Source organism: Patagioenas fasciata, chromosome 2 (assembly GCF_037038585.1).
Source record: "Patagioenas fasciata isolate bPatFas1 chromosome 2, bPatFas1.hap1, whole genome shotgun sequence".
Classification (NCBI taxonomy): Eukaryota; Metazoa; Chordata; class Aves; order Columbiformes; family Columbidae; genus Patagioenas; species Patagioenas fasciata.
Genome location: NC_092521.1, coordinates 118,876,620 through 118,904,252, shown reverse-complemented (window position 1 = coordinate 118,904,252; position 27,633 = coordinate 118,876,620). Strand labels below are relative to the sequence as shown.

The 27,633-nt window shown below is 42.7% G+C and overlaps 1 protein-coding gene across 1 annotated transcript in view; it reads left to right on the top strand.

Annotated features, from left to right (window-relative positions):
• The window catches only part of EEPD1 (endonuclease/exonuclease/phosphatase family domain containing 1), a 64,986-nt gene that overhangs the window by 30,034 nt on the left and 7,319 nt on the right, over positions 1–27,633 (top strand). Inside the window, exons 2-4 of the mRNA XM_065832835.2 lie at positions 5,479–5,530; positions 23,937–24,047; positions 27,419–27,553. Coding sequence (XP_065688907.1) covers positions 5,479–5,530; positions 23,937–24,047; positions 27,419–27,553 — 298 coding nt within the window. The remainder of the gene's footprint in view (positions 1–5,478; positions 5,531–23,936; positions 24,048–27,418; positions 27,554–27,633) is intronic.

The following is a 27,633-nucleotide window of genomic DNA, read 5'->3' as shown; positions in this document are numbered from 1 at the left end:
AATGAAGAGAAGTCAAATGGCATTTCTTCATGTTGTTAACTTTAGTCAGGCTTATGCACTGACTAATAGAAAGCATGAGGTTTTGGAGAAAAACTCAGGCCCCAAGCAAAGATGTATAAGTTTACAAAGCAAAGGCAGTGCTGGCTGGGGAGCTCTGCTCTTCCAAGCTGAGGAGGGAGGCTGGATGCTGGGAAAGAAAAAAACAAAGCTGTAGTAAATCCAGCTGTGCTGGCACACCTGAAGACTTGGTTAACAAGATGTGGAGAACCGGGAGTGACAGCCTCTAGTCGGGGTCTTGTTACTATGTCTTTGGAGCCACCCTGCATTGTGGCACCTGTTCCCCTCTGCAGGACACCATTGAGTGGCCAAGTGTTTGCTTAAACACTTTGCTGTCTCTCTGATCACCAAACTTAACGCTTCACATTTTCTTATTTCTATTTTTTTTTCCCCCAGATTACTGGGTTCTGCACTGTATGAGAACCTCAGCTCCCCTCCAGGCTCAGCTCAGCAGATGCAGGTCACTGCACTTGTTGATGCAGGGCTCTGTTCTGGAGACTTTCTCCCTTGATAGTGGCAGCCAAGTGGCTTCTGTCCATATTGGCTGCAAGTCCAGTGCTGTGCAAGGATGATCTAGAAACTGGCTATAGTCCTAAATCTTCTCTAGTCCTATCCTGGAGCACCCTTCAAACTGGTTTGGGGGAATCAGCTTCTCTTCCTCGGGTGAAGAGCTCAGGTGCATTCTGCATGGATGGATCTTGGACCTGCTTTGCATAGTGGATTCTGTCTATCCTATCTGACTTGGTGCAGAACTGTAGGTTCTCTGGTGCGCAGGCAGATGACCCTGCAGTCATTCTTAGGAAGGCCCTGACATCTCCTATTGCAAGAGCAGATGGGATTTTGTGGGCAATGAGAACTCAAGCTGGGAAGTGACACATAGTGCAAATAAAACACAGTGATGGCTCATGGTGAATAGGAACACAACAACTAGCAAGGGACCTATCAACAAGTTTGTAGTACCACAAAATGTTGCTAACAAGGCTCAAATTATTCCTGGGTAGGTGGGATTAGAGAGAGGAACCCGATATGATCTGTTTTCAAGTAAGAAGACTTCAAGGAAAGGATTGCAACACTACTCTGAGGAGCAGAGATGTGCTGTAGACGTTCATTCAGCACCCTGACTCATTTTCTGAAAATCAAAAGGAATTCCCTTAGAGGAGAACATCATGCGTCACCTATGGCCAAAAGAAGAGAGAGTTGTGTTTCCTTGACAGCACATAATGTTTGCATATTTTTACTGCTGGAGGAGAGTCCTTCATCCTGATCACTGCATGTTTTCAAGTATTTTGAGTGTGCTTGGCATGCCAGGATATTAATTTCAATAGCTTTGTTTAAATAGATCATGTAAGTAGTTGAGTCAGTGAGTATTTTTAATAGGGTTTCAGCTACAAGCAGGGCCATTTCCTTCAAGTCTAGATAGTTACTTGCGTTACAGGTTTCTTAACAGTATACTTTAGAGCTGGTAAATTAGAGCAGGTGCTTCAGTAACCAAAAGGTTTCCTCAGGAAATACTATTTTTCTGCAGCATGTTAATGAGTTAGTGTTCACATACTGTAGGTGAGGGTGAAAATGTATAGTATATAAAGAGAGTACATAAGTGTTGTATTGTAGACAGCAAGACCTGGGGCTTCAGCATTGACTTTTGGTAACTCTCTTTGCATTTCTATGTTATTAGAGTGCCTCCCTTTGTGTGCCCCCCTGCAACCCCCCCCCCGCCATCTTTCTCTTAGTCACTGAGTAGCTATATTCCCTTCTACTTGGAAATCTTGGCGAACCCATAAGCTACAAACAGCATACATATAATAGTTAGGAGCTGCTTTCAGTGTTTGTGGGATTGCTGATGTAGTGCCTAAATAAACAACCTGATTTTAGTTTTTTTCAAAGCATCACCCCCCCCCCCCCCCCCGCCAAGAAGCAACCTTGAAAGAATCTGCATTTCCAAGCTGATATTGCATAAAGTAGCACATATAAATGTTGCTTGGAATTGCTGGAAGAAATAGCAGTAAATAACTGGCTATCAAGAGCAATTTTCCAGGTCGTGGGCTGTAATCCAATGGGCAGAGTGACCATGTGTGGTAGTGCTCCAAGGAAATAAGTGACTTGCAGATGGTTGCATGAAGGCTGATATTTACATTTGTTGATTCCTTCTGACTCAAAAAAATACCTGGTGTCACCTGAGGAGAAAAAATTGCAGCACTGAGCAAACATTGATCTCTGTAAATTTGTTACAGTAGAGGGAAGTATTTTTCTCACAAAGAGTGAAACCAATGTTGTAGCAAATCACCTAACAACATTGAATGCAGATTTGCTTCTGGCCCTGCATATGTGATATCTCTGCAGGAAGTAAATGTTCTGTATGGGTTCTTCACCTCTGAACAATAGTACAGCATTCCTGTAAATATCACAGAATCACAGAATGTTAGGGGTTGGAAGAGACCTCAAAAGATCATCCAGTCCAATCCCCCTGCCGGAGCAGGAACACCTAGATGAGGTTACACGGGAAGGTGTCCAGGTGGTCTTTGAATTGCTCCAGAGGAGGAGACTCCACAACCTCCCTGGGCAGCCTGTTCCAGTGCTCCGTCATGCTCAAGGTGAAGACATTTCTTCTCAAATTTAAATGGAACCTCATGTGTTCCAGTTTATACCCATTGCCCCTTGTCCTATCATTGGCTGTCACTGAGAAGAGCCTGGATGAGAGGAAGTAAAAAGGTTCCTGCTCCCTGTTTTATTACTTGCTTCTGTGTAACCTGGTATACTTTGTTTTAAATAAAAGCATAGCAGTTGAAGCAGTTCTAGTGAGGCTTCGCTAGTGTAAAGGGGAAGAAGGATGGGTTTGTACAGTAAGATTATGATCTCCAATGGAAACAGTACTTGCATTTGGGACACTCTACATCTTTCTTCTGCAGCTATTGTCAGATAATCCACAGTTAACATTCTAGAGATAAATCTGACAATTGGTAGAAGCATCAGGAGCCTTGATTGATAAATGCTACCTTTTGATGATTAAGTCATCGAAAAGTCTCTGGCTTCAAAAGGAAAGAGACAAAAGTGATTTGCATAACTAAACCCACATTGTTGTAGAGCTTTCAGAAGGGAACAGCAAAATGTTAAATTTTACTATGTACACACTGTGAAGCAACCTTTGCAAAATCCCAGCTGGCTGTGAGTATCCTGGATGCCTCCTCATGCATGTTAGAGTATCTGCCTCTCGCTTGTCCTGCATTTCTCCAAAGTGTACTGCATCAGAGGTGGGTCATCCAAAACTAGGAGGCGAGCCGTGAATTCAGAGATGGACCTTGCTTGTGGCTGCACTGCTACTGCCTACGTTATTTCAAAGACTTCATTCTCCAAGATGTATCAGACCAGGCTGCTTCTGAAATTCAGCATTGCACACAACATCGCAGTGTTTTTAAATAGAGGTGCCTTCTTCGCTCAGTGCCCCTCCTGTTTTTATTTTGCTTTCTGGCACAATTGCAATCAAAATTACGTTAAAAAATACCTTTATATTGGCTTTGTGCTTTCCCTGTGTTCCTTCCAGTGGAGCTGAATGCTTGTATGCAGCCTAGTGTGTTCATCGAACGGTTACAGGAAAGCATGCGTGCCCTACTACCATAGTGGTTGGGCTTTAATGGAATACCTTTTTTTTTAATCCCTGATTATCCTGTTGTTTTCTGAACCATCTCCATGCTCTCTTAGTTAAGAGTAGCCTCTATAGACTAGAAATGTATGGTCTGGGGCTATTTTACAATTCATTGGATATAGACTTTTTATGATGCTTTGAAGACATTTGGAAACTAGAAGTACATTAAAGTGAAAGCACATTTGTGTTTAGGCATTAGGCTGTGAGTACTTTTAGTGGAAACCATTGTAACACAGCAGAAGGACAGGAGTAAAGCTATGTTTTGCCAGCTGCTGCTCTTACAGGATGGATGTACATAATTAATGCATAAGATGTCAGTGGACAATGAAGAATTATGCAACATAGCTCTGAGGCTTTGAAAGGCTAATAAAACTTATTGTAGTACATGGCAAATATCCTTTGGCAGACTTCTATAATGACTATTTGCCCAGTCTTAAATACAAGCTTTTAACTATACTGGCTCTTTGCTGTGTCTTTCTAGACTCATGAGAGTCATTTAAACAGTATTTATATGCATAATTCTTCCATACAAATGTTTTTGGTATCTCTGGGCAAAGAAGTTCATCCTCTGGAGTCCAAGGGCAATATATTAAACAACTGTTTTTAAGACAGGATAAGGAAGGTGGGCAATTGGAGTTGTACTACTGGTCTACTCCATGGCTAAAAAGCCTGCCAGCTTTCTGCAAGCCTGACTTGGAGCAGCGTAGCATGACAGCAGCTTCTTCCCTTGTGGGAGGACATAGGGGATGACGCCAGCATAGGCTGGTTGAATGGCCCTGTGGAAGTGAGGTCCCTCTCTCCGTTCATTGATCACATGGTGAATCTAAATAATAGCTGTGATTAGGCACCGAAGACATAGAGAGCTGTCCTGGTTTCAACTGGGATAGAGTTGATTTTCTTCCTAGTAGCTGGTATAGTGCTGTGTTTTCGATTTAGAATGAGAATAATGTTGATAACACATTGATGGTTTAGTTGTTGTTGAGTATTCAAGGACTTTTCAGCTTCTCGTGCTATGCCAGGTACACAAGAAGCTGGGCTGACCCAAACTGGCCAAAGGGATATTCCATACCATATAACATCATGCTGGCAATGCTCTGCCAATACTTTTCAGGTTCCTACCTGTCCTGTCAGGATGCCACAAGATCTTTTTCTGAAATTCCTTAGCATTGAAAGGATTGAGCTTTTGTGCTACATGAGGACATACAAATAACAGAAGTTGAAGGAGAATAAGGATTATTTGTTAGTGTCTCTTCACCCTACTTTCCAAGTGTCACACACGTTTCATTTCTGTCTCCCTCAAATTTCTTGAGCTGGGTTGTCATTGTACCTCATATATTATATTGTAAATCTCTGGGAGTGACTATTGTGGGACTTATGGAAATCTGTTGATTCTGAAGAAGAAAGCTGACTAAAAATGACAGACACGTTTAGGGTCATTCTCTGTGTTTGTCATTCAGAAGATCGTTCATTGTTAATTTAGGGTATTAAAAATGTAACGATTAATGCAGTTTCTCTGTGAGGTGAGTTCAGATGTGCTTATAAGTCTTAAACCAAAAAATCTGTTTGGGACAGCTAAATCGAAGAAAATAGAGTAAGACTGCTTTTCTCTTCCTTTAGTTTATTATATCCTGAGCACTTTTTCGATCTGCACCTCTGTAGACTTCTATTTTTTGTGAGATGAGAATATAAAAAGAGAGTTTCAGTTCTGCTCTTATATGTGTTTCTGGAATGCTTGCAATGGAGTGATTAATTCTCTTTTTTCTCTCTGTTTTTTCTTACAGTATCAAGCTTTTGGCTGTACAGGAGCTGGTTGATAGAGAAGCTCTGGAAAAGGTATTTAAAAATATTTCAAATACTGCTGTCCTAATGCATTTAAGCTCTTAAAGCCCTCTGTGTTAGTAGAGCTTCCAAACTTTATGGACAATCATGCAGCATAAACCAGGAAATCTTTCTAGCTACACAGTACATGAAGTCAGAGGGGCGATGTTTTGTCCAAGCTGAGCGCATGCTTTTGGTGTTTTCTGATTTTCACGGAGGGCTTGGGGTAAGCAATCTCTCTAGTCTGCACACATTAGTTGTCCTGAAATTGGTTCCTTGCTGACAGCTAGGATAAGTAGATGATTCGAACCGACAATGATGAATGAAGCAGAAAGAGTGTCTGAGGGGCCACTTTTGAACATGCAGTTCAGGAGAACGGCAGGAGGTGCCTTGGAAGAAAAGCAGTTTAATTTAGTGATGAGAGGATCAAAGCAGCGAGCTACTCAACATCAGCCCTAACACCACCAGCCGAGTGTATGGTGCATGTTAGCCTGAGCAGTTCTGTCTGCCTTGTGCTGGCATAGGCGTGCCTTTAAGCCTGGCTTTCTAGGGAGCTGAGGGATGTGCTGTCCATGTCTGTCCCACAGATGGTGGGGTTTGCAAACAGCCCATGCTCGGTGTTGTGGGTGGCAGAGAGGAGCAGCTGTGTGGAGCTGATGGCAATGTGGTCCTGCTCAGGGGTGCACACCCCTGGTCCAGCGTGCAAGACCCCATCAGTTTAGCCAAGGTGCAAGCACCTCAGCTGCCTGAGATCCCATCTATGGAGCTGCAAAACCAGTAGTCACACAAGGCTTGAGGATTTGTAAATAACAACACCTGGTGTTTCTCCTCAGCCAAGGGTGCTGCAAACACAGCAGTGCCCTATGGATCATTTCCTTCTGCATGAAGAACCAAATGTCATATATATTGTTTTATGATTTTGCCAACCTGGAGGCTAGGATTGGACTGCCAGTGCCCATGCAGGGACTGGTGGGTTCTTTTGGTGTTCCACACCAGCTCCTTCAGCTACAGAGGGCTAAGGAGCCAGCTGGGAGGCAGCATGCAAATATGAGAGATTGGGTAGGATGCAAAGAAAACAACTGGATTCAGAGCCCTGCTGGGAAAACTGCTGCCTTATGGCAGACATTGAACTGACCCAAGCAGCCTCTGTGTGGCTGAGAGTAACCTGGCGAGGCTGGGAATGAAAGGAGGAGACCTCCTTCTGCTTCGAGCACACCCTGTCTGTGCAAAGGAAAAGGTCCTGCAGTGCTGTGTTAAAGCTGCATCTGTCTGGTACTCTAGAAATACTGGGTAAAATGAAATTCGGCAGCAGTGGCTTCAGCTTTAGTGAGATGCATTTCACAGAGGTCCTGTGTACAACACAGTTAATTCAAGATGGGCATCTCTCCATTGGCTTGAGGGAACTATCTGACCCAAAGAGGTGGATTTTGTTAAAAGGCAGCAACGGAGTACTAGAGAGCTGATACTGTAGTTCTTCTGCATGCAAAGATGACAAGGTTCTCAACCACTTGTTGTGCAAAATAAATAGGTTAATATTCACAAATTGTTGTTTGCAGCAGTTGGCTTGTCTGGCACCTCATACCCTGTACCCTTCTCACATTTCTGTCAGACTTGCACCTCCCTTTGGCCCGAGGCCTCCTAAAACATGGCTTGGCAAGGGCAAGTGACCTCAGCCTGGTGGGAATGGCTGTTTGAGGCATTGTGTGGAGCTGTGCAGGAAGCTCTTCAGAAAGGCTCAGCTTCAGAAAAATGATCTTTCCAAATTGAGTTCTCTGAATATTTGATATCTGCTTTCATACAATGCCAAGCTTTAGGAATTTAAACAGCCTGTTTAGCTCTCTGGAAAATAACAAGGTGGAATTATGTAAGTTCAAAGAAATTTGCTGCCTTTATTTTTTAAACACAGGAGGGGGAAAGAAGTAGACTAGAACAAAATCCCTTGTCCTGCCTGCTTGCAGTGTCAAGTTTTGAGAACACGTGCTGAGTTCTGTTCTCATCAATCACTGTTTATCTGAATTATATTGCAGAAATACAGAATATTATTAAATTATAATGTTTTAATATTCATCACAAGATTGACTTTTCTGGTTTTCAAAAGGAAGTTTTCTTTAAGATAGCTATGGACATGATAACCTTAAAGTGTTTTTCATATAGGATACTTTCTGGTCTGTCATAGATGATTTTTAACTTTCATAGCCTTACTATTTCTAAAATTCAGTGCTCAGCTTTGAAAGTGTTATGTATTTTTGATACTTGCATGGAAACCCTGGGTAAGTAAAAGCATACTGGTGAACAGTAGTGTCCCCTGAGAACACTTAACGGGACACACAAATCTTTGTGCTGCAGACTAGCTCCATTAAATCAAATCACACTGAAGTCATGTGCACTGGTAGTGAGTCTCTTGAGAACCAGGCCCTTGACACAGTATCATAAAATTATCTAGCACTGCAAAACACCATTTACTGACACCTTTTTGAAATGGCATGATGACCTAAGAGGTGAGGCACTTGAAGCAGCAAGCTGTCGGAGCCTCCTGCAGCTTGCTGACAGGCTGGGAACCCTTGTTGAACTATTGGGGTCTTGAGAAGGTGGCAACCCACCACAGGTATGTCGTGGAAAGCTTTGCCCTTGCGTAGCGGAGCAATGCTGTGCTTCAGAAGCTGCACATCACTTATTTACTGATTGCTTACAGCAAAGAGGTTTCATGCCTTTCAGCTATCTCAGATACTTTATTATCTTTAAATGTTTTTCATGCCTTGACCATAAATTGGTCACACCATGAGAAGCTTTGTGTTTAATTTCCTAAACCCTAGCGTCTTGGCAAATTTGTCCAAAATGACCCTTTAAGCCAAAGATCTACTACATTTCACTGCATTTATGCCTGGGGTTGCTGAGACAGAAGGAATGACTGACTGGGTTTAATTACAGCTCATCGTGGCTTGGGGCAAGCTTGTCTAACCCTTGGATGCAGCTCATCAGCTGCTTTACTTCTCTGGGGTGCCAGGGGCACCTGTAAGCACTGCAAAAGCGGGGTGCTGCTTGACGACCTGGACCGCAGCACCCCACTTGCTGTCATTAAGAGAAATAGGAAAACAGTAATGTATCTTGGTGACATAGAGCCAGGTCACGTAAGAAGAACAAGAGTCTTTACCTGAAGAAAATCCTGGATCAGAGACTGGCTTGTTTGTGTTTGTTTTGGCTGTAGCCTATCCAACCCATTCCCACAGGAACTCCATGTTAGCAGTCTCACTGGCAGCTTAATACTAAGCACGTGCTTACACGGATTTTGGCTTACCTTGAACCTTCCAATCGATCTGTTTATTTCTCTCTGCCTCCTCCCTGAGATTGCCCCGGCTGCCATGCTGGTGTGCCTTAGCTTCAGAAGAGCTGCTGCCATTTGCCAGGGACATTGACAAACACAGACAGCGAGATGCCAAGGGAGGGCTTGAGATGGTGACAGCCTTGTCCCCATGAGGATTCAAGGCCACTCATGCTTTAGAAAGAAGCATCTCAGGCACGCAGGTCTGTTGGCGCCGTGTCTTGTATGAAGCATCTCTTCCTCTTCCAGAAGCACAGCTCTGGGAGAGACCCCCAGGGACACTCCTGCCCCAGTGTGTTTTTGAGTACTTTACTCGGTCTAATTTTGGGAAGTCCTTAATTGAAGAACTCTACTTGGCAAGTGTTAATTGTATTCATTTGGGGAAGGGGAAAAAATAATTATCCCGAGGAACATGCTGTTTTTATAGTTTAAAAATAAATCTGTTTAAGTAATTAGCAGATTGAACTGCCTAGCCAGTGACATTTCACATTGGTTGCTGGTTTAGCATTTAAACCTGAAGTCCTTTTCCATAGGCAGCAAGTATGCCAAAACAATTGTTCTCATTGGTGCTTGATGCCAGTAGGATGTGCAGGAAGAGTCATCCATATTGTAAGAAAAATAAAAATATTCTTTATATTCTGTCAAATGTTCCCCCTGAGCCTTTCAGGTGTTAACATGGGCTCTTGAGCTCATTTCTCCTTCAGAGGTCGGTTACTGAGAGAAATTATAATAAGTAATTTGTATAACAATGTTATATTTGGTAACCCCCTGACAGCTTTTTATAAGGTAAGCCTACTTTGGGAACAAGCAACAGTAACCCATTAGTTTCCTATTTATGTATTAATAATCAAGTGCAGCTGCTGTTACTCGAGAGGAGTAAGGACTGTCCACTTGACTCCAAAGACAGAACAGTTTGTTGTCATCTCACCGGGGTAATGCAAATCTCTTAACTCTGATCAGCAGTTTGTGAAAATGTGGGGTTCTTCTGCAAAGTGATGCTTCTTCTGCTTAAGTTTGGAAGTGATCTGTTTGGACTGGCATGAGAGGAGATACGCTGGGTGGGCTGAAGCACAGTAGGAGTTGAAGTGACAATTTTGATTTTGTTCAGGGATGGTGTTCTTGAAGTTGATAATTTGCAGCTTAAAAATCAGGATAATTAACATAGGTTTCACTATCAAGGTCTGTCTGTTCCAGTGATGGCAAATTTATGCGCTGTGAGCTACAAGGTCAGTGAAAAGAAAGTGAGAAGAACAAAGTAATGATCAGTAGGCTCACATTGGCTGCATGGGGATTTTCACCTTCACTGGAGAAGTTTTTGAGGTCATGAATCAAAAGGGGGTTGAAAGTCTTTCACCTGGTGTTTGGAAATAGAGGTCCTGTAGCTGTGAAGCACAGAATACATTCACTGGGCACCACGAGAAGCAGCCACATAGCTTCTAGCTGTCTTAGTACAGGAAGGAATCCTTTCTGTCTGCTGGCCAAATGTTGCATGGTCATCCATTGGCCATTTCTGCTGGTGTGAACATGAAGAGTTGGGATGATAGAATGAGAAAACTGATCAGCCTTCTCCTACAGATAGATTGCCTGCCCCCTACATGAAGAGCTATTTCATTTTCCTTGAATAAAGTGTTGAATAAAATGGAAAGCTTAGCACTGTAAGCAAGCGATCCCTACAATCTGTACTCATTTCTTTTTTTTACTTTTGCCACCTCACTTAGCAGTACTAATGGCTGGAGTTGTCTCCCATCATGTGGAATCTGTTTCCTGGGTTTCCTTACCCATAGGAAAGACCAGAAGCCTGTATTTGGGAGATGTTTGCTAGATGCAACCCCTTCCCATCATGCAGAATTTTTGTACTGTGCCTGAGGAACAAATGAACTGCAACTGGGGTGACATGGAGGAGGTGGCATTATTTTAGTAAAAGAAAATTAACCTGCCTGTCATCAATCAGAAGCAGGTTTTGTTGGAGGGGAAACACAATGAGTAGTGTTACCTACTTCTACAGGGTAAGACCCAAGAGATCAGGACAAAATGGGATGCTTGTTTTTTTTCTAGTGGCATCACTCGAATAGTGCAAATTCAGCTACAGTCAAAAACAGGTTTGGAAAATGCTGAGCTGCCCTGTGCATTCCCTGCTGTAGCCTTCTCATTTCTACACAGCACATGGAGAATTTTAACTAGAAATTTGCTTTTGTTTTCTTGATCCAGTGTACTGTTTCCTCCAGATATTATCTGAACATAAAAAGTATGACGTCAATTGAGGTTCCAGAATTTCCAGTATGAAATGCATCTGCTGGTTTTTATTTATCTTTTGTCTGCTTTTGAGTAGATTGAGCCAGATCAGTGTTTAATCGTGCCTAAGCCCATTGTAATCTCTGTTCTTTATAAAATCCCTCTCAGAGCAGAGCAGGTTGTTTATTTGTGAAAGGTTATCCCCAGGAGCTTGTCGGTGTTTGAAAGAGAGGTGCTTGTTTTCCATTTGCAGGGGTAAGCAGAGGCACATTACTTCTTGCTTGCGTGGATATAAATATGTTTGTGTGTGCATTTACTAGGACAGCTGAAAAGCGAGCTCTAATGTGCCTTGACGTGGAGCAGCTGGTCACCCGAGGCCATTTGTCTGGCCTGTCACCATTTCCTCGGTATAAGCACCAAGTTGTGGATGTGGGGTCAGTGCTACCCTTGCAGGCAAATGTTATTCCTTGTGTATAAGCCAGCACTGGTGTGGGAGCCACAATCAGTGAAGGAAGAGCAGGGAAGTGCTGTTGATACCCGTCCCTGCAGGGCGAGAGTCTAGCACTGTGGTCTGAGCTCTGACCTGGAATGTATCTGTTGCCTGCGCAGCCAAAATGGCCTGTGCCCTTGCTGCTGTTCAGTTTTTTGGGGAGTGCAAGTATGCAGCAGTCCCAGGGAGGTAGGGAATAATTGCGGTGATCCTTCATTTATGCATTTACAAGGAAATCACACAATTTTGGCAGAACCACCTAAGATGACCGAATCCGAACAGAGTCGGGAGTGAACCTCAGTCTCCTGAGTTCCAGGCACTCTTCTAGTGCCAAGACAGTCCTTCTTCTTTGATGTGATTTTTTTAATTTTTATTTTATTTTTACTACAGCAGACATGTACCCCAGAAATGCAGTTAGTTCAAGACTGAGTCTTTGTGTGGCTTTTTTTTTTTTTTTAATGCCATAATCCTCCTGTACAGTGTGAGCCCCATCTTCCAATGTTGCATCACTCTGGAGCTGTTGATTAAAAAAATATTACAAGGTAATTGGCAACAAATTAATTAAGGGCTGTAAATGAGTTATATTTACTGTCTGCTATTAGAACTGTCCTTTCCAGAAAGAGGTTGACCCCTTTGAAACATAAGTACATTTGGATATCCTCTAGAGTCAGGTAAGTAAACAGCAGTCTCACTTTCAGGGAACAGGAAAAAGAGATGCAGACTTGGCCACTGGCTCACTCAGGACCTTTGATCAGTCTCTTCCAACCCTGTTGCTGCCTCATTTCTCTGTTCCCCATTTCTAGAGAGGAGGGGTTGGTGTCAAGTCTCTCACTATCTCCTTTACCTAATTCAGCCTTGGAGTAGAATTCTGCATAATTCAGCAGCTGAAGTATTAATAGGTCCTCCTGCCCTGTTCCTTCAAAGCCGCTGTGGGGTCAATGATTGCCCATTCAGAGTAAAAGGAGATTATTCCAAATTGTCTAATTGATTTTATTGTAATTATTTTTCTCACTCCCTGTAACACAACGTTCTTGCTCTCCCACACCCTTCCTATATGTCCTCCTATCTCTTTGCCTTCTCTTGCTTTTTCATCTGAGTGCAGATAATATTCAGGGGTGCAAAATCTTTTTTTCAGACTTCACCCCATGGGATCAAGAAATCTCAGGGTGAAAGGAAGTATAGCTGTCATTGTGAAGAAACTGTTTTTCGCTGAGTGGAGCTGGAAATGATATTGACACCATTTCTTAATATATAAGGCTTCTTTGGGATTATCCCATCCACTAGATTGACTTAAGAACCCTGCAGCTATGCAATGTTTGCCTCTGGCCTTTCACTTCTTTCCTCCTTTCTGTCCTCCAAGAGGGATCTAGATGGCTAGAAGTTTAAGGAGGTGTATCAGTGGACCTTATGGGTCTGGCCAGCTCCATGATGATTCCAGTAGCTCTCTGCAGGGGACCTATAACAACTTTTGTCTTTCCAGACCCCTCCACTGCAAACTATTGTGAATTGGTCAGCAGCATTGGAAGCACAGGCTCTCATCTACTTTGATCTTGGTTGGACTTTTTTTTCCTTTAATTGCATTGCCCATCTCTTTTCCGATTATAATAAACAAATCACTAGAAGCCATGCAATACGCATCATTGGGAGCTATGGAGAACATGTTACTCTTAAAATACTGTCTTTTGGCAGGTGCCCTATTCTTCCCTAAAGCATGGCTGTGCCTCTCTGAGAAGTGGTGGTATGGAGATTGCTTGTTATACAAGCGTGACTTTCCTTCGTGAGGCATCTAGGCCCGTCCCTGGGCTGAAGCCAAATTTATCCATTAATAAAATTATTCTCTACACTTCCATAACAAGGAGAAACAGAAAATGCCAGTTTAAAAATGCTGACGTGTTTAAGTTTTGTTTGAGGGTGGTAGAAGTAATAGGGGTCCTTAGTTCTTTTTTTCTCCTGGCTTCCTTCTAGAAGATGACAGAAGGCAAAGCAAGTTCATAGAACAGGACCAGTTCTGAATAGCCAGCAATTCTGGGGAAGAGTGGGTTTTGGTTTTGGTTTTTCCTTTTGAAAGATTGACTGAGCAGCAAGTGTGTTTCAATGTCAGCCCCTTTTTTTTTTTTTTTTTTGTGGTTTATGTGGATTAAATAACACATATGCTCTCTATGGGGGGCAAGAGTCCATTGGCTCTGCTAGAGCAGAACTTGGTCAGGGTTGGAGGACAGTCCCATAGACTCTGTGGAGGGCATGCTAGTGGGTGAAGACAGAAAACTCATGCAAACCTATAAATAAAGAATGTGCTATTTCAGAGAGAAATTAGTGTCAAATTGGGCTTTTTAAATTAATGGCTAGAAATGTGAAAAAGTATTAATAAGAATGTATAATAGATGTGTATGAGATTTATTTTTAAAGGTGAGATGATACGTCCAAGTGCTGGCAGCCTGGAAGAGATCCTCCTCATAATTAAGCATCCAGATTTTTTTTTTTTTTTAAAAAGGGAGTAAGATACAAGCTAGATTGAAATAGTTTTACAGGAGGTGGCACAGTGTTCTGTACAGTGGCATAATCAATGCCTGAAGGAAGAATAAATATTTGAGACTGGCAATGGTTGTGAGTCATATTTTATATTTTCCTCTTCCTTGTTTTTGTGTTCTTACCATGGGAAAGACCGCTTGCTCTAAGCAGAGATGTAAATCAGTTGGGGAAAACAGTAATACTAACAGTAGGAAAGAAATGGATGGAAGCAAAATGCCAAGTGAATAACTATTTTTGATGCAAGGCTCTGTAGAGTGGGCCAAACTGTGACCTTGTAATAATGAGGGCTGTGCCTTTTTCATTGTGTCACAGTGGTTTTCTTAACATGCTGCTCTTATTCCTTCTCACACTGCACATCAGTGCAGTGCCATCCATCTTTACCACTGTCTGTATGCCAGAAATGCACAATTTAAAATTAAACAAAAAGCAACAACAAAAAACCTAAACAAAAACTCCAAACAAAACAAAAACCCCAACTCGCTAACACCTTTGGAAATGAGTAAATTTTTATCATGGGAATGGAGAAACCTAATTATCTTAACATGCTTAAGCAGCTTTCTTTGATTAATAACTTTCAAAACTGTGATTTTCCTGTTCCTTTTTTGGTTTTGTTTGTTCTTCTTTTGTATCAGCACTTCCCTATCTGCCCCTCCTTCCCTTTTTCTCTGTCTGAAGGCAATGTGAAGGTAAGGAGATTCAAATCCTGGGAGCGCAATATAGCTCACTGATCAGATTGTTTGTTTCTTTGTTTTGTCTTTTAATGGGTGAACAAGAAACTATTTCTTATCGCTTTTGAGTCCCACGTCCCATAGGATGATTTTCTATTTCCATTCCCTATTAAGGGCTAGGTTCTGATAAACTCATTTTCACCTCATGTAGTCCTGGTGGTTACTGAGTGAGTAGGGTTGTACACATGCTGGTGTGGTTTTACACTGCACAAATCGATTCCCGAGTTTCATGTTTCATGAGAAAAGAATTGGCCCAGGATTAAACAAACAAAAAGTGCAATAGCTCATTCTGTGCAAGACTTGGATCCCTTAGTGTTGGTCACAGTGTGAAGCAGTAGCTGTAAGCATACGCATATAGTAATATTTCTAGAATATTCAATACCACGTTGCTCTGAAAATCTCAATGTACCTTCCCGAAGCATAAACCTGTCTTCCCAGAAAGGTGTGTTTCTGGTGGCAGAAGTGGTGGCAAAATGAAACTTGTCTTCCCTTGGAAATAAAAAGTTGGGGAAAAAATACTTGGAAAAGCACCTAGTATTTACAGCAGGCAACACAGTAATAAGTAAATATTTCAGTCATGGGGTGGCTATGATTTTTAGCACAGCTAACCAGTTAAGCAGACTATTTTATGACAATGGAGGGCAAGTGTTTGAAGTCAACCACTCATCTCTCATAAAAGCAGCTTGATGAAAAAGATAGCTTCATAGTCATAAGGCCTTCTTATAATTATCACACAGAATCACAGAATGTTAGGGATTGGAAGGGACCTTGAAAGATCATCCAGTCCAATCCCCCTGCCGGAGCAGGAACACCTAGATAATTCTTCTTTATATCACATCAGTTCCCTTAGCATGCCATTATTGCTGTTAGTGATTATACTGCCTACCAATGCAGAATTAAACACTCTCTTGAAAAGGCTTCAAGAATAAATTGAAAATATTTTTGACCATCCTTGGCAACCTCTTGAGCCTTAATTCCTGTATTATGTTTAAAAATAAAGTCCTCCAGGGTAAGAAAAAAGTAGTCAGGAATTGTCTTTTGCAAAATGAATCTGGCCCATGAAGTTCAAGGAAAAAGCTCAGATTCTGAATGCAAACATTAGAAATCAAGAATCCATGAAACTTCTCCTACATAGAGGCTGACAAATACAGATGCTGTCTTCCACAGGGAAAAGGCAGCATAAATTTCCACCAAAGTGTATGCGAAGACATCTTCCCATTAAATGGCAGACTGGGTGAAAGATGTTACATTTCCCATGTTGACAATAGGTAGTTGAGCATCCTGGAATTTTTCAGTAGCGGCCCCAGCACTTAAAATGTGTTTGGAGAGTTATTGCATTGCCTCTTTCGTTTGTTGTTGTTTCACTGCTCTGCACCAAAGATTTCTGTGTCTTCCTTTTGAAGATCTATAAAAAGACACTATATAAATAACCACTTTTGTTTAGGATGAAGATAGGAGAACATGCCAGTGAACAATCGGCATTGTTGTCCGAGGAACACTGTGATTAAAGGCAAGCGGAGAACTGGTTTAAATGGCTACAATCTGGTGTTGGTTGTTTTTTTGTCTGTTTTGGTTTTTTATCATATATTCAAAGATAAATAATGTAAAATCCTCTTCTATATTACAAAGAATTAAGCAGTTGGGTGAGTGCAGCAAGCTGTAATTCCTCTGGGAGGGCAGTGTAGAAATTTGCTGCTAATTTTTTCCAAAATAACTTCTCAAAAAGGAAAGCAAATAACTTGGGAGTGCAAACTTAGGCTCCAACCACTCCCCAACTGATGCTGTAAAACCTCACTTTAAAAAAAAGAGAGATCTGATTTTATTCAATCAGGTTCGTATATGGAAACAAATCATTATCTCAGCTATCAAAAGCATGTAATGTTAAACTTACCAGCGTAATTATTTCCTGCACACTCATGAAGTAAAAAAAAAAAAAAAAGGTGAATAACACAGCAGCAACAGGAGAGAGGTACGTGTCCAGCTGGATTTGCATCCATAGAATGGTTCAAAACACAGCCAAGCTCATGAAGGGGCTCAGATGCCTGATATGGGAAACGATGTGTTCAGTTTGTAAAACTTTCCAATCCTGCCAGGCATCCTTCAGCTGCCACCTAACCCCTAGTGGTGCGCAAATGACAAAGTCCCCTGATGCTTTGCTTTCATGGTCCTCAGGTAAGCAAAGCGGTACCTTTCTGCAGACCCATATTTACCCCTGTCTGAAGCAAGGAGAGCGGACTTGGACAGCCTGGTTTCTCACATATGCATAGGTGGGCTTCAAAAATGAGCCTTCTTTATCCCGTCTTCTCCGAGGAGCTCAGTCCCAGAGGTTTCCTTTTTTAAGCAGTAAGCGTAGAAGTGGTCTCTGCAGCAAAGCCAGCAGTTCAGATCGCCACGTGGCTCCAGGGCAGCAAGGCTGCAGTACAGTAAATGTTTGCTTTCCAGTCCATAACATTGTGCCTGGAGCACCCATCTAGGAGCTGAGAATCTGATCAGATGGGTCAGGACCTGAGATCCCAATATGCATACATGTTATTGCAACAAATGAACTCTGTGTGTCCATTGCATGGAAAGATATGTAGAGGTGATGACTGTGCCTATAGGTGCTGTATCATTTCTGAAGAAAGACACCGGTTGAGGATTTGGCTGTGCCAAGGGGCTCTACCTCAATTTTGCTCCTCGCAATGAGTTCATAGAGCTCTTTGAAGGACACCTTGAATCCTTGCGAGGAATGTGGAAGAGGGTAAGGATTTATTCTGTCATTAATCTAGATATCTTGGTTTAGTTCTAGGAACAACAAACCAGTACATAAAAGATGGAAAAATAATGCCCTAGGTCTCGATGACCCAGTGCAAGCAGCACACACTAACATGGCAGAAGGGGCAGATAGGCTTTCCAGGGGTGATTCTGGGGCTGCTGCACTTTCAGTAGATTGGTTCCTTTTTTTTTTTTTTTTTAATCCTAGAATTTTTCTTTTAAACTTTGGTTTTGTTTTTGATTTTTTAATTATTTCTTCAGCTCTGACTTCATTGTGGAATTATGTACAAGATGGATAAGTAGAAAACTTTTTGCAGCACAAATGCATAGATATGGCTGAGACAGAAGCAGATTCCCTGAGGGTAGTTGTTCTCCTTTGAAAACACTCATGATTATCTGTCTATCAGACCCCCATCTGCCTGCCAAGTTTTGTTTGCCTTTATGTAATATCAGTACTTGAACAACACAAGCAATAAAGATTGTGCAATCTTTAATTAAGTCTTCCTAGAAGGGACTAGTTAAATGGGCCACCCTGACTTTCCCTTGTGTTATTTATATGTCTTAATAAAATTTGTGAGTGTGTCCGCCATGCCAGTGGATGCATCTATTTCTTGTGTGTGTATTTTTTGGCTCATTTGCAAACAGGAAAGGGATACACTTGAGAGAAAGGCAAACAAGCAGTGAAGGCCTGAGATAGCACTGCTGTCAGTGTGAAATGGGATCCAACCTTGAGTCTCTGTTTCAGGCTTTAGCCATAACAATGCTTCCTTCCCTGTTGTCACATTTGGATGTAGGAGAATCCAGATGTATCCGAAGGGCCTGATGCTGCTCTGTGTCACCTTCTTTACTTGCTCTTCCCTGTGGGAAGGGGAATCAGTGTTGTTTGGCTGCAGAAGTGTGTTGAGCATCCTGGCCCTGCTGTGTCTTGCAGTCCCTCTTGACTTGCCTGCCACTCTAGGACAACAGTCTTGAAGCCTTTGACCTTTCCTTACCCATACCTCAACAGCCAGTTCAGTAAAACACAACACCCACAAGTCTCTTTCTCCCCCTAAATCTACCTCTTCCTCCTTGCAAACATGATCTAACAAAACACTCTTCTTCACCAAGAACATCGGTGTCAAATCAGGATGCTTTACTGGCAAACCAAAGGTGCTGATTTCAAGTTCGCATAAATATTTGTAGCTTTCCTGCTCTTGGCTTTCTGGGTCAGGCTTCATTAGGGTGCACCAGCTGCAAGTGTGTCCTGTACCTGGTAGATTGGATTAAGATTTGACTCTGCTTTTTCAACTGGAAATGAAAGTACAGTCCACTTGGATAAATAAAGAAAGGATAACGTGCATTTAACTCCAGGAATGTGATTTTTAGCTTCTACAATACCCAGTGGTGGAACAGGGAAGGCGTATACATATATATATACTAAAGGATGGGCTAAAAAAGAGCAGTGCCAGATGGTCTCAGGAAGCCACTGTCAATGTTGTTGTATCTTCTATCAGAAATATATAAGATCATGTTTCAGGATGAGAGTCTTATTGGAGAAGGTTGGGAGGCTTCTCATCAAGTGCTACTGCACAATTTCCAAGGTGTGTCTTAGAGCATTTCTATCTACCCTTTCCTGAAGCACCAAGTCCATCACTGGGAGATGCCCTATAGCAAAGAACAACCCCTTACCTTGGTGTTTTCCAGCCCGTGACTGGCAGATTCCTGCAGTCCATGAACTACTACTGCTAAGAGGTCCCTCAAAAGTAACTGGAAAGTGAGCCCACTGTCAGAAAAGTTGCATTTTTCATGCACAGGTACAGATTTCTTCTTCAAGATTTATCCAGGATCTACAGTTCAAAAAAAAAAGTGGTGCATTTTGACCTAAAAAAATAGCATAACATCTTTTTTTGCTGGTCAGGGTCTTCTTTTCAATTATTGCCAGGTCTCACACTTGAATGTCAAGTCTCTTTCACCATGACAATGTCGAATGTTTGATAATGTGACACCTCAACATAGCTGAAATAATAAGGAATTGATAGAAGTTTCATATGCATCTCTGGCAGTCATTAAAGCTGCTCCCTCTAGTGCCTGTTAAAAATAAAGGAACTGTGTGTATGTGACATTTAGAAATGGAATATTTATTTCCTAGTTCTCATCTCTCCTCTTGGTTAAGAGGAACCAAAATCACCCTTGCTTTAATTAAATAAGTTGTTGTTTACCTTCACTGCGGTGCCCTTTTGGCCTGAAAGCTTCTGTGGTAATTAACTAAAATTGAGAGTTAATGGCTTTGAGTGCCTTTCTAAAGTTCAGGCAATGATTCCTGCACTGCCATGTACTGTACCATAACAACAGCCTCACCCTGCAACCTCCTTCCTTCTCTACTCACCCTCCTTTACAGCCTCTGCTCTGACTCCAGGTCTGAAAGCATACTCCAAAGAGGAATCACTGGCTAATAAGAAACGTGGGATTTATTAAGCCCTAAAACATTGTTTTCCTGGGTCAGATTTAGTTTCCTCGGGGTTTAGGAGTAGCACAAACTCTTTTTGAGCAGAAGGTGCTCGCCTGAAGGAAGGTCTCTGGCTCAGTGTGGTCCCCAGTGCTGGTATTATAGGAATAACACTTGACAGGCAAAGATGTTCAGCATGGAGTACTGTCATCATCTGGAAAAGATGACCCTGCTGTGCTGGTTTGGGACTGGCTGCACTAATAGCACCCCAAGATTAACCAGTGCATCCTGAACAGGAGGTGGTGAGATTTGCTTGTGGGTTTCTGCTGGGTGCTCGCTGGCAGCTCTCCTGCTGTGCAGAATTGCTGCACTGGAAAAGATTTAACTTAATGCATAGATTAGATGCTCTTGCTGGGGGTGCCTGGAGTGTCTTGAGGAGACAGGTAGGTGGTTAGGAAGCCCGTAACTCTGTCACGATCTCTAGCACTTCCCAGCCAAGGACATGTTCTTCTCCCTGCTACCAAATTAGTCTAAGACCCCTTGCCTTCCCCTCTGCAGTCCTTCCTCAAATGCATATTTCCCCAACTTTTCTGACTGCCCTCCATTGTTTTCCAGTGTCAGCCATAACCTCACTCCTTTACCCATCTCTGCTTCTGGGGGTCCGGGAGCAACAGGCTCCTTATCAGGGTGGACAAAGAGTAATGACGACTTTGGATCCTCCTTTCTTGGGAAAATGATGTGTTGCTGATGAGCAATGGCAACAGGGCTTGTGCCAGCCCCTGGGGTGGTGGCTCTTGTGGCACCTTGGGGGAAATGGGCAGGTACTTGGCACAAGGGATTTGACCTCTCAAGAGCACAGGCTGCTCTTTGCCCAGAACACACCAGAAGCCTGTGTGCTGTGACGTTCCTGCTCCATGGAAGTGTTGCCTATCCCACAAAAACCAGTAGCCAGCTGCAAGAGATAACATGGTGGCATAGGTGTAATAATACATCTTGGCATCCTTATAAATAAGCCATTGGTATTATGGTACGTATTTCAGTTTTGACTTGGTATGTGTAGGATTTAATGAAGAAGCTGATTGTGTTTCATGAAACTTGGGGCCTGAAAGGCTTTAGAAAAAAAAAGAACTTTTTTCTTAGGGAGATTTAGGGAAAAAATGTTGTACTGATTGACTGAGATTATAATTTTGATTTTTCTTTACCACTTGAAGAACTGCTTCTGAAAGCGATTGATGTAGATCTTAGTTTTGCTAAGGAAGAAGGGCATTTTTAAAATCCCCAATGTAGGCTAGGAGCTTGTCTGTACATTTTTACTGTACAAGAGAAAGCATAATGTTGTTTGACATGGGAGTCGTGGGCAGAACAACATGATTTGAGAGATGCCCATCTTACTTCAGAAAAAGGGTGACCTAAGCAAGCATGCTGTCACAGTTTCAAAATCTGTGTGCCTGTAAGCCCTGGAAAATGGGCACAGATTAAAGTCAGCTACTGTAGGCCAACTACTCCATTGCTGCAACTGTGCCCAGAATGGGCTGATGGCTTTTCTCTAAACAAACTGTGTAATCTTATTTGTTGTCTTTTTGTTTGAGCAAAGTTAAATCAAGGCCTTAAAAAAAATCAGCTTGGAGGAAAGAAAATATTCAACTAGTCAATGGCAGATGCTCTTTTTAATGAAGTGATGGTTTCTGTAGGATTTATTCAGCCCTGTTGTACACTTTGTGCTGGCTGGACTTTCTAGGCAGCTGCAACCCAGAGATAAGTTAACTCTTTTGTTGGGTTACAGTTGAACTCCTAATTTCAACAATTCTTTTTTTGCTGATTTAAGTTATTTAAATGTTAGGAAGCTCTTTCACCACATTCATGCTGTTTAAAGTCATCAGAATGGCATCAGGAATGAATAATTGTTGCTGACATGATTTATTGTGTTTATTAGGGTAGCACCTGGCAAACAGTTCAGAGCTGAGCTTTGTTCCCCGGCTGTACAAATACCCTGCGTGCCTCCTTGTTTAATATATCAGCCCAGCCCTAGTGCTGCCCAAAGGTATCTAATGGACAATAACACAGTATGTTAACGTGGCATCTTGAATAAGAAGCCCAAGCCAATCTCAGCATTCAGAAAACTGTTTTAAAAGGTGTGCCAAGTGTTTTCATTTTGGGTGCACAAATAAATTCTCAGCCTTCCAATGCAAAAAAGCTTTGCTGGGTCACATATATCTGAAAAGTCAGTGTTTACAGGCAGTTAGTAAAAGAGCAGGGGTTTATTTTTATTTTTGAAACAAAAGATAAAATAAACGTGAGAACAGCTGTCCCATCGTTTTGCCAATACCAATGTAGGAAACGCTTATATCTACGCAGTTTGTCACCACAGTTCTTTGAACTGTGTTTGGTGTGTCCCACTGCGAAGAGTCACTGTGTACAGAAGGTTATTGTTTGCCTTGAAAATCCTGCTTCATTAAACTACATCTTGATTTGGAGGGACATTCTGGATACAAGATTTTGTCTGCAGATACTCCTTCATAGTGAAAACCTCTGCGTTTTAGCACAGTTTCTTCAGCATCAGCTGTAACAAAATGATGTGCATTGGAAGTCCCTGTTGCTCTTTTGCAGTGATTACTTTGTACTGTCCCCCTTCATGCAGCCAGAGCTGCTGCATTCCGGCACTTCTGTGCAGCTGGGCCTTTGGCTTTCTTTGTTTATTTGTTTAATTTAAATCGCAAGATTTTTTTAAAATCTCAAGATTTTTTTTTTACAATGAGGGTGGTAAAACACTGGTCCAGGTTGCCCAGAGAGGTGGTAGATGCCGCATCCCTGGAGATATTCCAGGCCAGGCTGGACGGGGCTCTGAGGAACCTGATCTAGTTGAAGATGTCCCTGCTCGTTGCAGGGGGCGTGGACTGGATGACCTCTGAAGGTCACTTCCAACCCAAACTGTTCCATGATTGTATGAGTCTATGTTACCCAGCCAGACTTGGGGGCTTTCCAGGGTGTCCACAGTTCCAGCATCCATGATCTGTTGGACTGAATATGAGGAAAAACTTCTTTACTTTGAGGGTGCCAGAGCACGGGAACAGGCTGCCCAGACAGGTTGTGGAGTCTCCTTCTCTGGAGACATTCAAGATCCACCTGGACATGATCCTGTGTAATCTGCTCTAGGTGAACCTGCTTTAGCAGGTGGGTTGGACTGGTTGATCTCCAGAGGTTCCTTCCAACCCCAACCACTCTGTGATTAGGGCACAACCTCTATAGCTCTCACGCTATGCTTCAACACGTAAGGATATCTGAGTGCTATGGCTGTACAGCAGTGTCAAGGAAGGCAAGCGCCTCTGGGGACCATCACAAGGATCTGGCTGGATCTGTGTGCAAGTCTGTAGCCCACCCCTTCAAGCATGGGGAGTCTCAAGCATGTGTCCCTGGCGTAAAGTCAAAGTCAGAAGAGCCCTAACTCCAAAACGCCAGTTACTGAGGTGGCCTACACCCTTCCTCTTGTGTTGTGCTGGCAGACTCAGTGTTGGAGCAGAGCCAGCCCCGCTACAGGGGCTTCCTGCCCCGCGGAAGGGTTTGGCAGATGCTTGAGGAGCCCCGTGGGGGAGTGGGATACAGTGCAGTCAGCATCTTTGAAGGCAGCATAGAGGGAATCCCTTTCCAGTTAAACAAGTAGCTTTGGAGGGGGGAAAAAAAGAGTCTGAGGGAGAAGCGTTCTACTCTCAGCATTTACTCTGAGCTATTTTGATTTTTGTTTATCTCCAAATAATGTCCAGTCGGGGGTGAGTCAGCCTGGGACGTGGCCCAGACCACCTCCTTTGTGAGCCTTCAGGGAGAGCAGAGAGCTTGTGGTCCATGGTGTCTCTTACCAGTGCCTCACTACATGCTTTATTTTGCAAATTTTTTAAACCCTACAAAGCTGATCTTTTTTGGTTTTTTTCTTGTCTTTCCTCTCTCTTTAGTTTTGTATGGAGCTGAACCAGCCGACGCTGCCAAACATCCGCAAGTGGAAGGGCCCTAGAGGATGTTGGAAGGGTGTTGTTTCCGAAAAACCCTCCGGCCAGCTACACAAGGTACATTAATCCCTAAGTCTGAACTTTGGCTTTGCTTTCTTTTTCCCCTCTAAGCAAGGACGTATATTGAATCTGTTTAAGGCAAAATATTTTGCAAATCTTTTTCAGCAAGGTTTGCATTTCTCAGATTTTTTTAAGCTGACTCTTCTTATAGCTTTCAATTCAACTGTGCCATTGATTTTTTGGGAGAATTGTTTTCCTCAGCCTATGGCACACTTGTAAGGAGGAAGTTGTTTGCATTTGGGGGAGGTATGGTGGATAAAAACAGTATAGAAATATAGAGGAAAGGCTACACATTAGGAAAAGGAAACACTCCTTTGTTTCGCCCCTCACAAACTGCAGTACTTCTGATTTTTTTTGGGCTAGTCAGCTGAGCTTGTTCCCTACCACAGCTCCAGCTGGCATTTGGAAGAGCTCCCCATTTCCCTAGTTTGCAAGCGAAGACCCCGCAGAGGGGCCGTGCAGCCTGCTGCTCTCATCTGGAAGAGGAGCTTATCCCACATGTTCCCCAAAGTGCTCTGCACAGGAATTTAAAATATACTATGGACTGCATTCGAAATCAGCACCATACTGCACTGTGCTTTTCCCTGCAGCAGTATCTTCTGCCACGGGTATATATATATGTATATGTACTGCAGTGAGGTACTAATTTATAAGGTGGTGACAGCTACACCTGCTACCCTTGACGATATTCAAGGTACAGCTACATTGGAGTGAACACCACAGTGCACAAAAGCACTGTGTCCCAAGGGACACTCTTTTTTCCCTTTAAGGGTACTAATGAGATTTCAGAGCAAGGTCCTTCTTGGGCTCAAACCTGTTGCTGAATGAGATCATTCTCATGATGCAGTTATTGCAGCGTGGATGTTGTTGTGGGGTGGAAGCAGGAACGAAGAACTGTCATGTAATAAATGGTGCCTAGCAGTGCATTGGGCTGTCTTCATCTATTCTGAGCACTGTCGTTATTAAAGACATGGCTGCAGTTGTGTCCCATAATCGCACTGCTTGGAATCCATGTTTCCTTATCTGGCTCTTCCAAATCAAGTTGTATCACTGCTGACTCCTGAGGCTGTTGTTGGACTCTGATGTTTTGGGAGGTGCAGCAGCTTTTGCTGCCCTTCTGAGTACAAACCCAAGAACGTCAACTAACAGGAGAAAAAGAAAAAAGAAAAAAAAAAAAAAAACAAATCCACAACAACAAACCAAACCAACCCAAAACCCACCACCTGAGCAGCACAAGAATTAGACTCTGGTTACCATTAGGAAGACACAGAAAGTCTTAATGTCTTAATGTGTCCGAGGTTTAAAGCAATTCACACTTAATTCCAATGCAGAGTGCAAAGCCCCTTCTGGACTTTTTTATTCCTGGCTGGAGTTTTCCTTTGGGATCTCCTGTTAGGCCAGATCATTGAAACACTGAATTTAAAAAGTTGTGCAAAGTTGGTCAAGTTGAGCCTTTGTTTTTTTCTTTTTCCCCCAAGAATTATTAATAATTGTGTCAGAGTTTCTATGTTAAATCCAAAGTCTTTCACCTATTTTTTCCTGAACTACATTTTCAAAGATAGCAATGAAAGTTTTGACTATGAACTGAGTAATTAAAAATCATCATCTACCTTGTTTTACTGGTAAGGATGTAAGGATGAATGCTTCTCAAAATTATGGGCAAAGTCTGTTGCCAAGCTAAGAACAGAAACAGCACATACTGACTCTTCCTTTTAGCTGCTTAAACAGAAGTCTGGCTGTGCTGGAGAACGCTCCACTGAGCCAAAAAGTCTTCTCTACGCCTTTGGTTAGTTAATGGGTCCGTCTGCTTTGAATGTTGTGTATGCAAGTGCAATACAGTGAGTTAAGAGAGTGGAACCCTGAGCATACAGCATCTTTGGCACAAGCTCATCTTGAGATGCTCTACAGGGCTGAATAATGCAGACCGTTGGATGGTGCTTCAGGCTTGTGCTTCCACACATCCCGGGCATTTGGCCTTCAAACAAGCAATAACTTTTGGCCACCATGTTGATGTGGAATCTGGAGTCAGGGAATAGCAAACAGCTCTTGACAGCAGTTTTATTCTACCACAGCTTTTCCTGTAGCAGTTTTCAGACCTTAGACTTCCAACTGGTGGAATAATTTTGTCGTTATTTTAAGGGTGAGTTATCTAAAGGAGCTACCAAAGGATTATAGCCAACTGTAATACTTTCTTTCAAGTCAGCAGAACAGATAACATTTGTTTATTCCAGATGAAATGGAAAAAAAAACTTTTCCTTGCAATGGATTTAGCTACGATTCACTAAGGGAAGAGGGTTTGAATGATACCAAGCAAAAGAGTGTCTGGGTGATGGGAGGAGGAGCTGACAGGCTTGGAATTAGGTAGAGCTGCTGGTGTGACCAGGGTGGGCAGCTTTCTGAAAATGCCAATATTATGTCCCAAAGTAATAAAAAAAAAAAATCCATGCAGGATGATAGAAACAGAGCTGAAAGGAACAGAGAGCTGAGCATGAAACAGGTGGAAAAGAGACAGAGAAGATTGAGACGGCTGAGATGTCTAGACCAGATTTCACACCGAGAGACTTAAGGATCCTGGATATTTTTAGTTTGTGGGTGACAGAAATCCATGAGATGGCGTATGGCATGAGGAGGAGGAGTAATTGTGCGCAGCATCATCCACCGCAACCCCAGCAGTCATCCAGTGAGACCATGAGGCACTGAGTTCAGGGTTAGACAAACCATCCATATTTTCCTATGGGTAATAAACTACCTCATTATTGACCACACTCAGAAGAATACAATGCCTCTGATGCCTTGCCTGGACTAGGAAGAACAAGGACTGTATCAGCACAAGAGGCGGCTTCTTTATCTTTCACCCCTGCGGTGGTCCTGAATGGGTTCCATCTGTATAAGATAAAACAGGTTATTAAATCGTGGGCTGGACCAAGCAGTGCTGAAGTTACCTGGGTGTCTGATAGCTAGCATACAGGTGAGAGGGGCTGCAGGTAGCAGAGGAACATGTGTTTCAGGTCAGCATGTTCATTTTCCAGCGAAGTCAGTGGAGGTGACCCCCACATCTGGTGGAGGTTTTGGCCAGGGGGAGATAAAGAAGTGTTTCCACCTGTTTATCACCTACTGATAGCCTAGGATGCTCTTTCTCCTTTATGCTTGTGCACAGCGAGTTGGGCCTCCTGCCCTCAGCAGGCACCAAGCCCAGATATAAACCTGCATCATCTTCTACCACCTCTGCATATTTTGGGAGTGATGTACAGCCCTGCTAACAGAAACAGTGGTACTGAAACTGGCCAGTGAATTAAACTAGAGGGCTGCATTTGGGCAGAATATTTTAGCTTTGCCTTCTTACTACTAGCTTTTCTCTTTAATTACAGGGAGTTGAATATTTTGGCTTCCTCTGGGATACAACAGCAGGCATTGAACTGAAAGATGCCTCATCTCAGGAGACCGCACAGACTAATGGCAATGGGAAACACTCATATCCTCACCCGTACCTCGCACATTTCAAGGTATCTGCTGTTGTGCCAACTGACCCTTGCAGACTTTAGCTTTTATTTAAAAAAATGGGTAAGATGGAAAGAGAGACAGT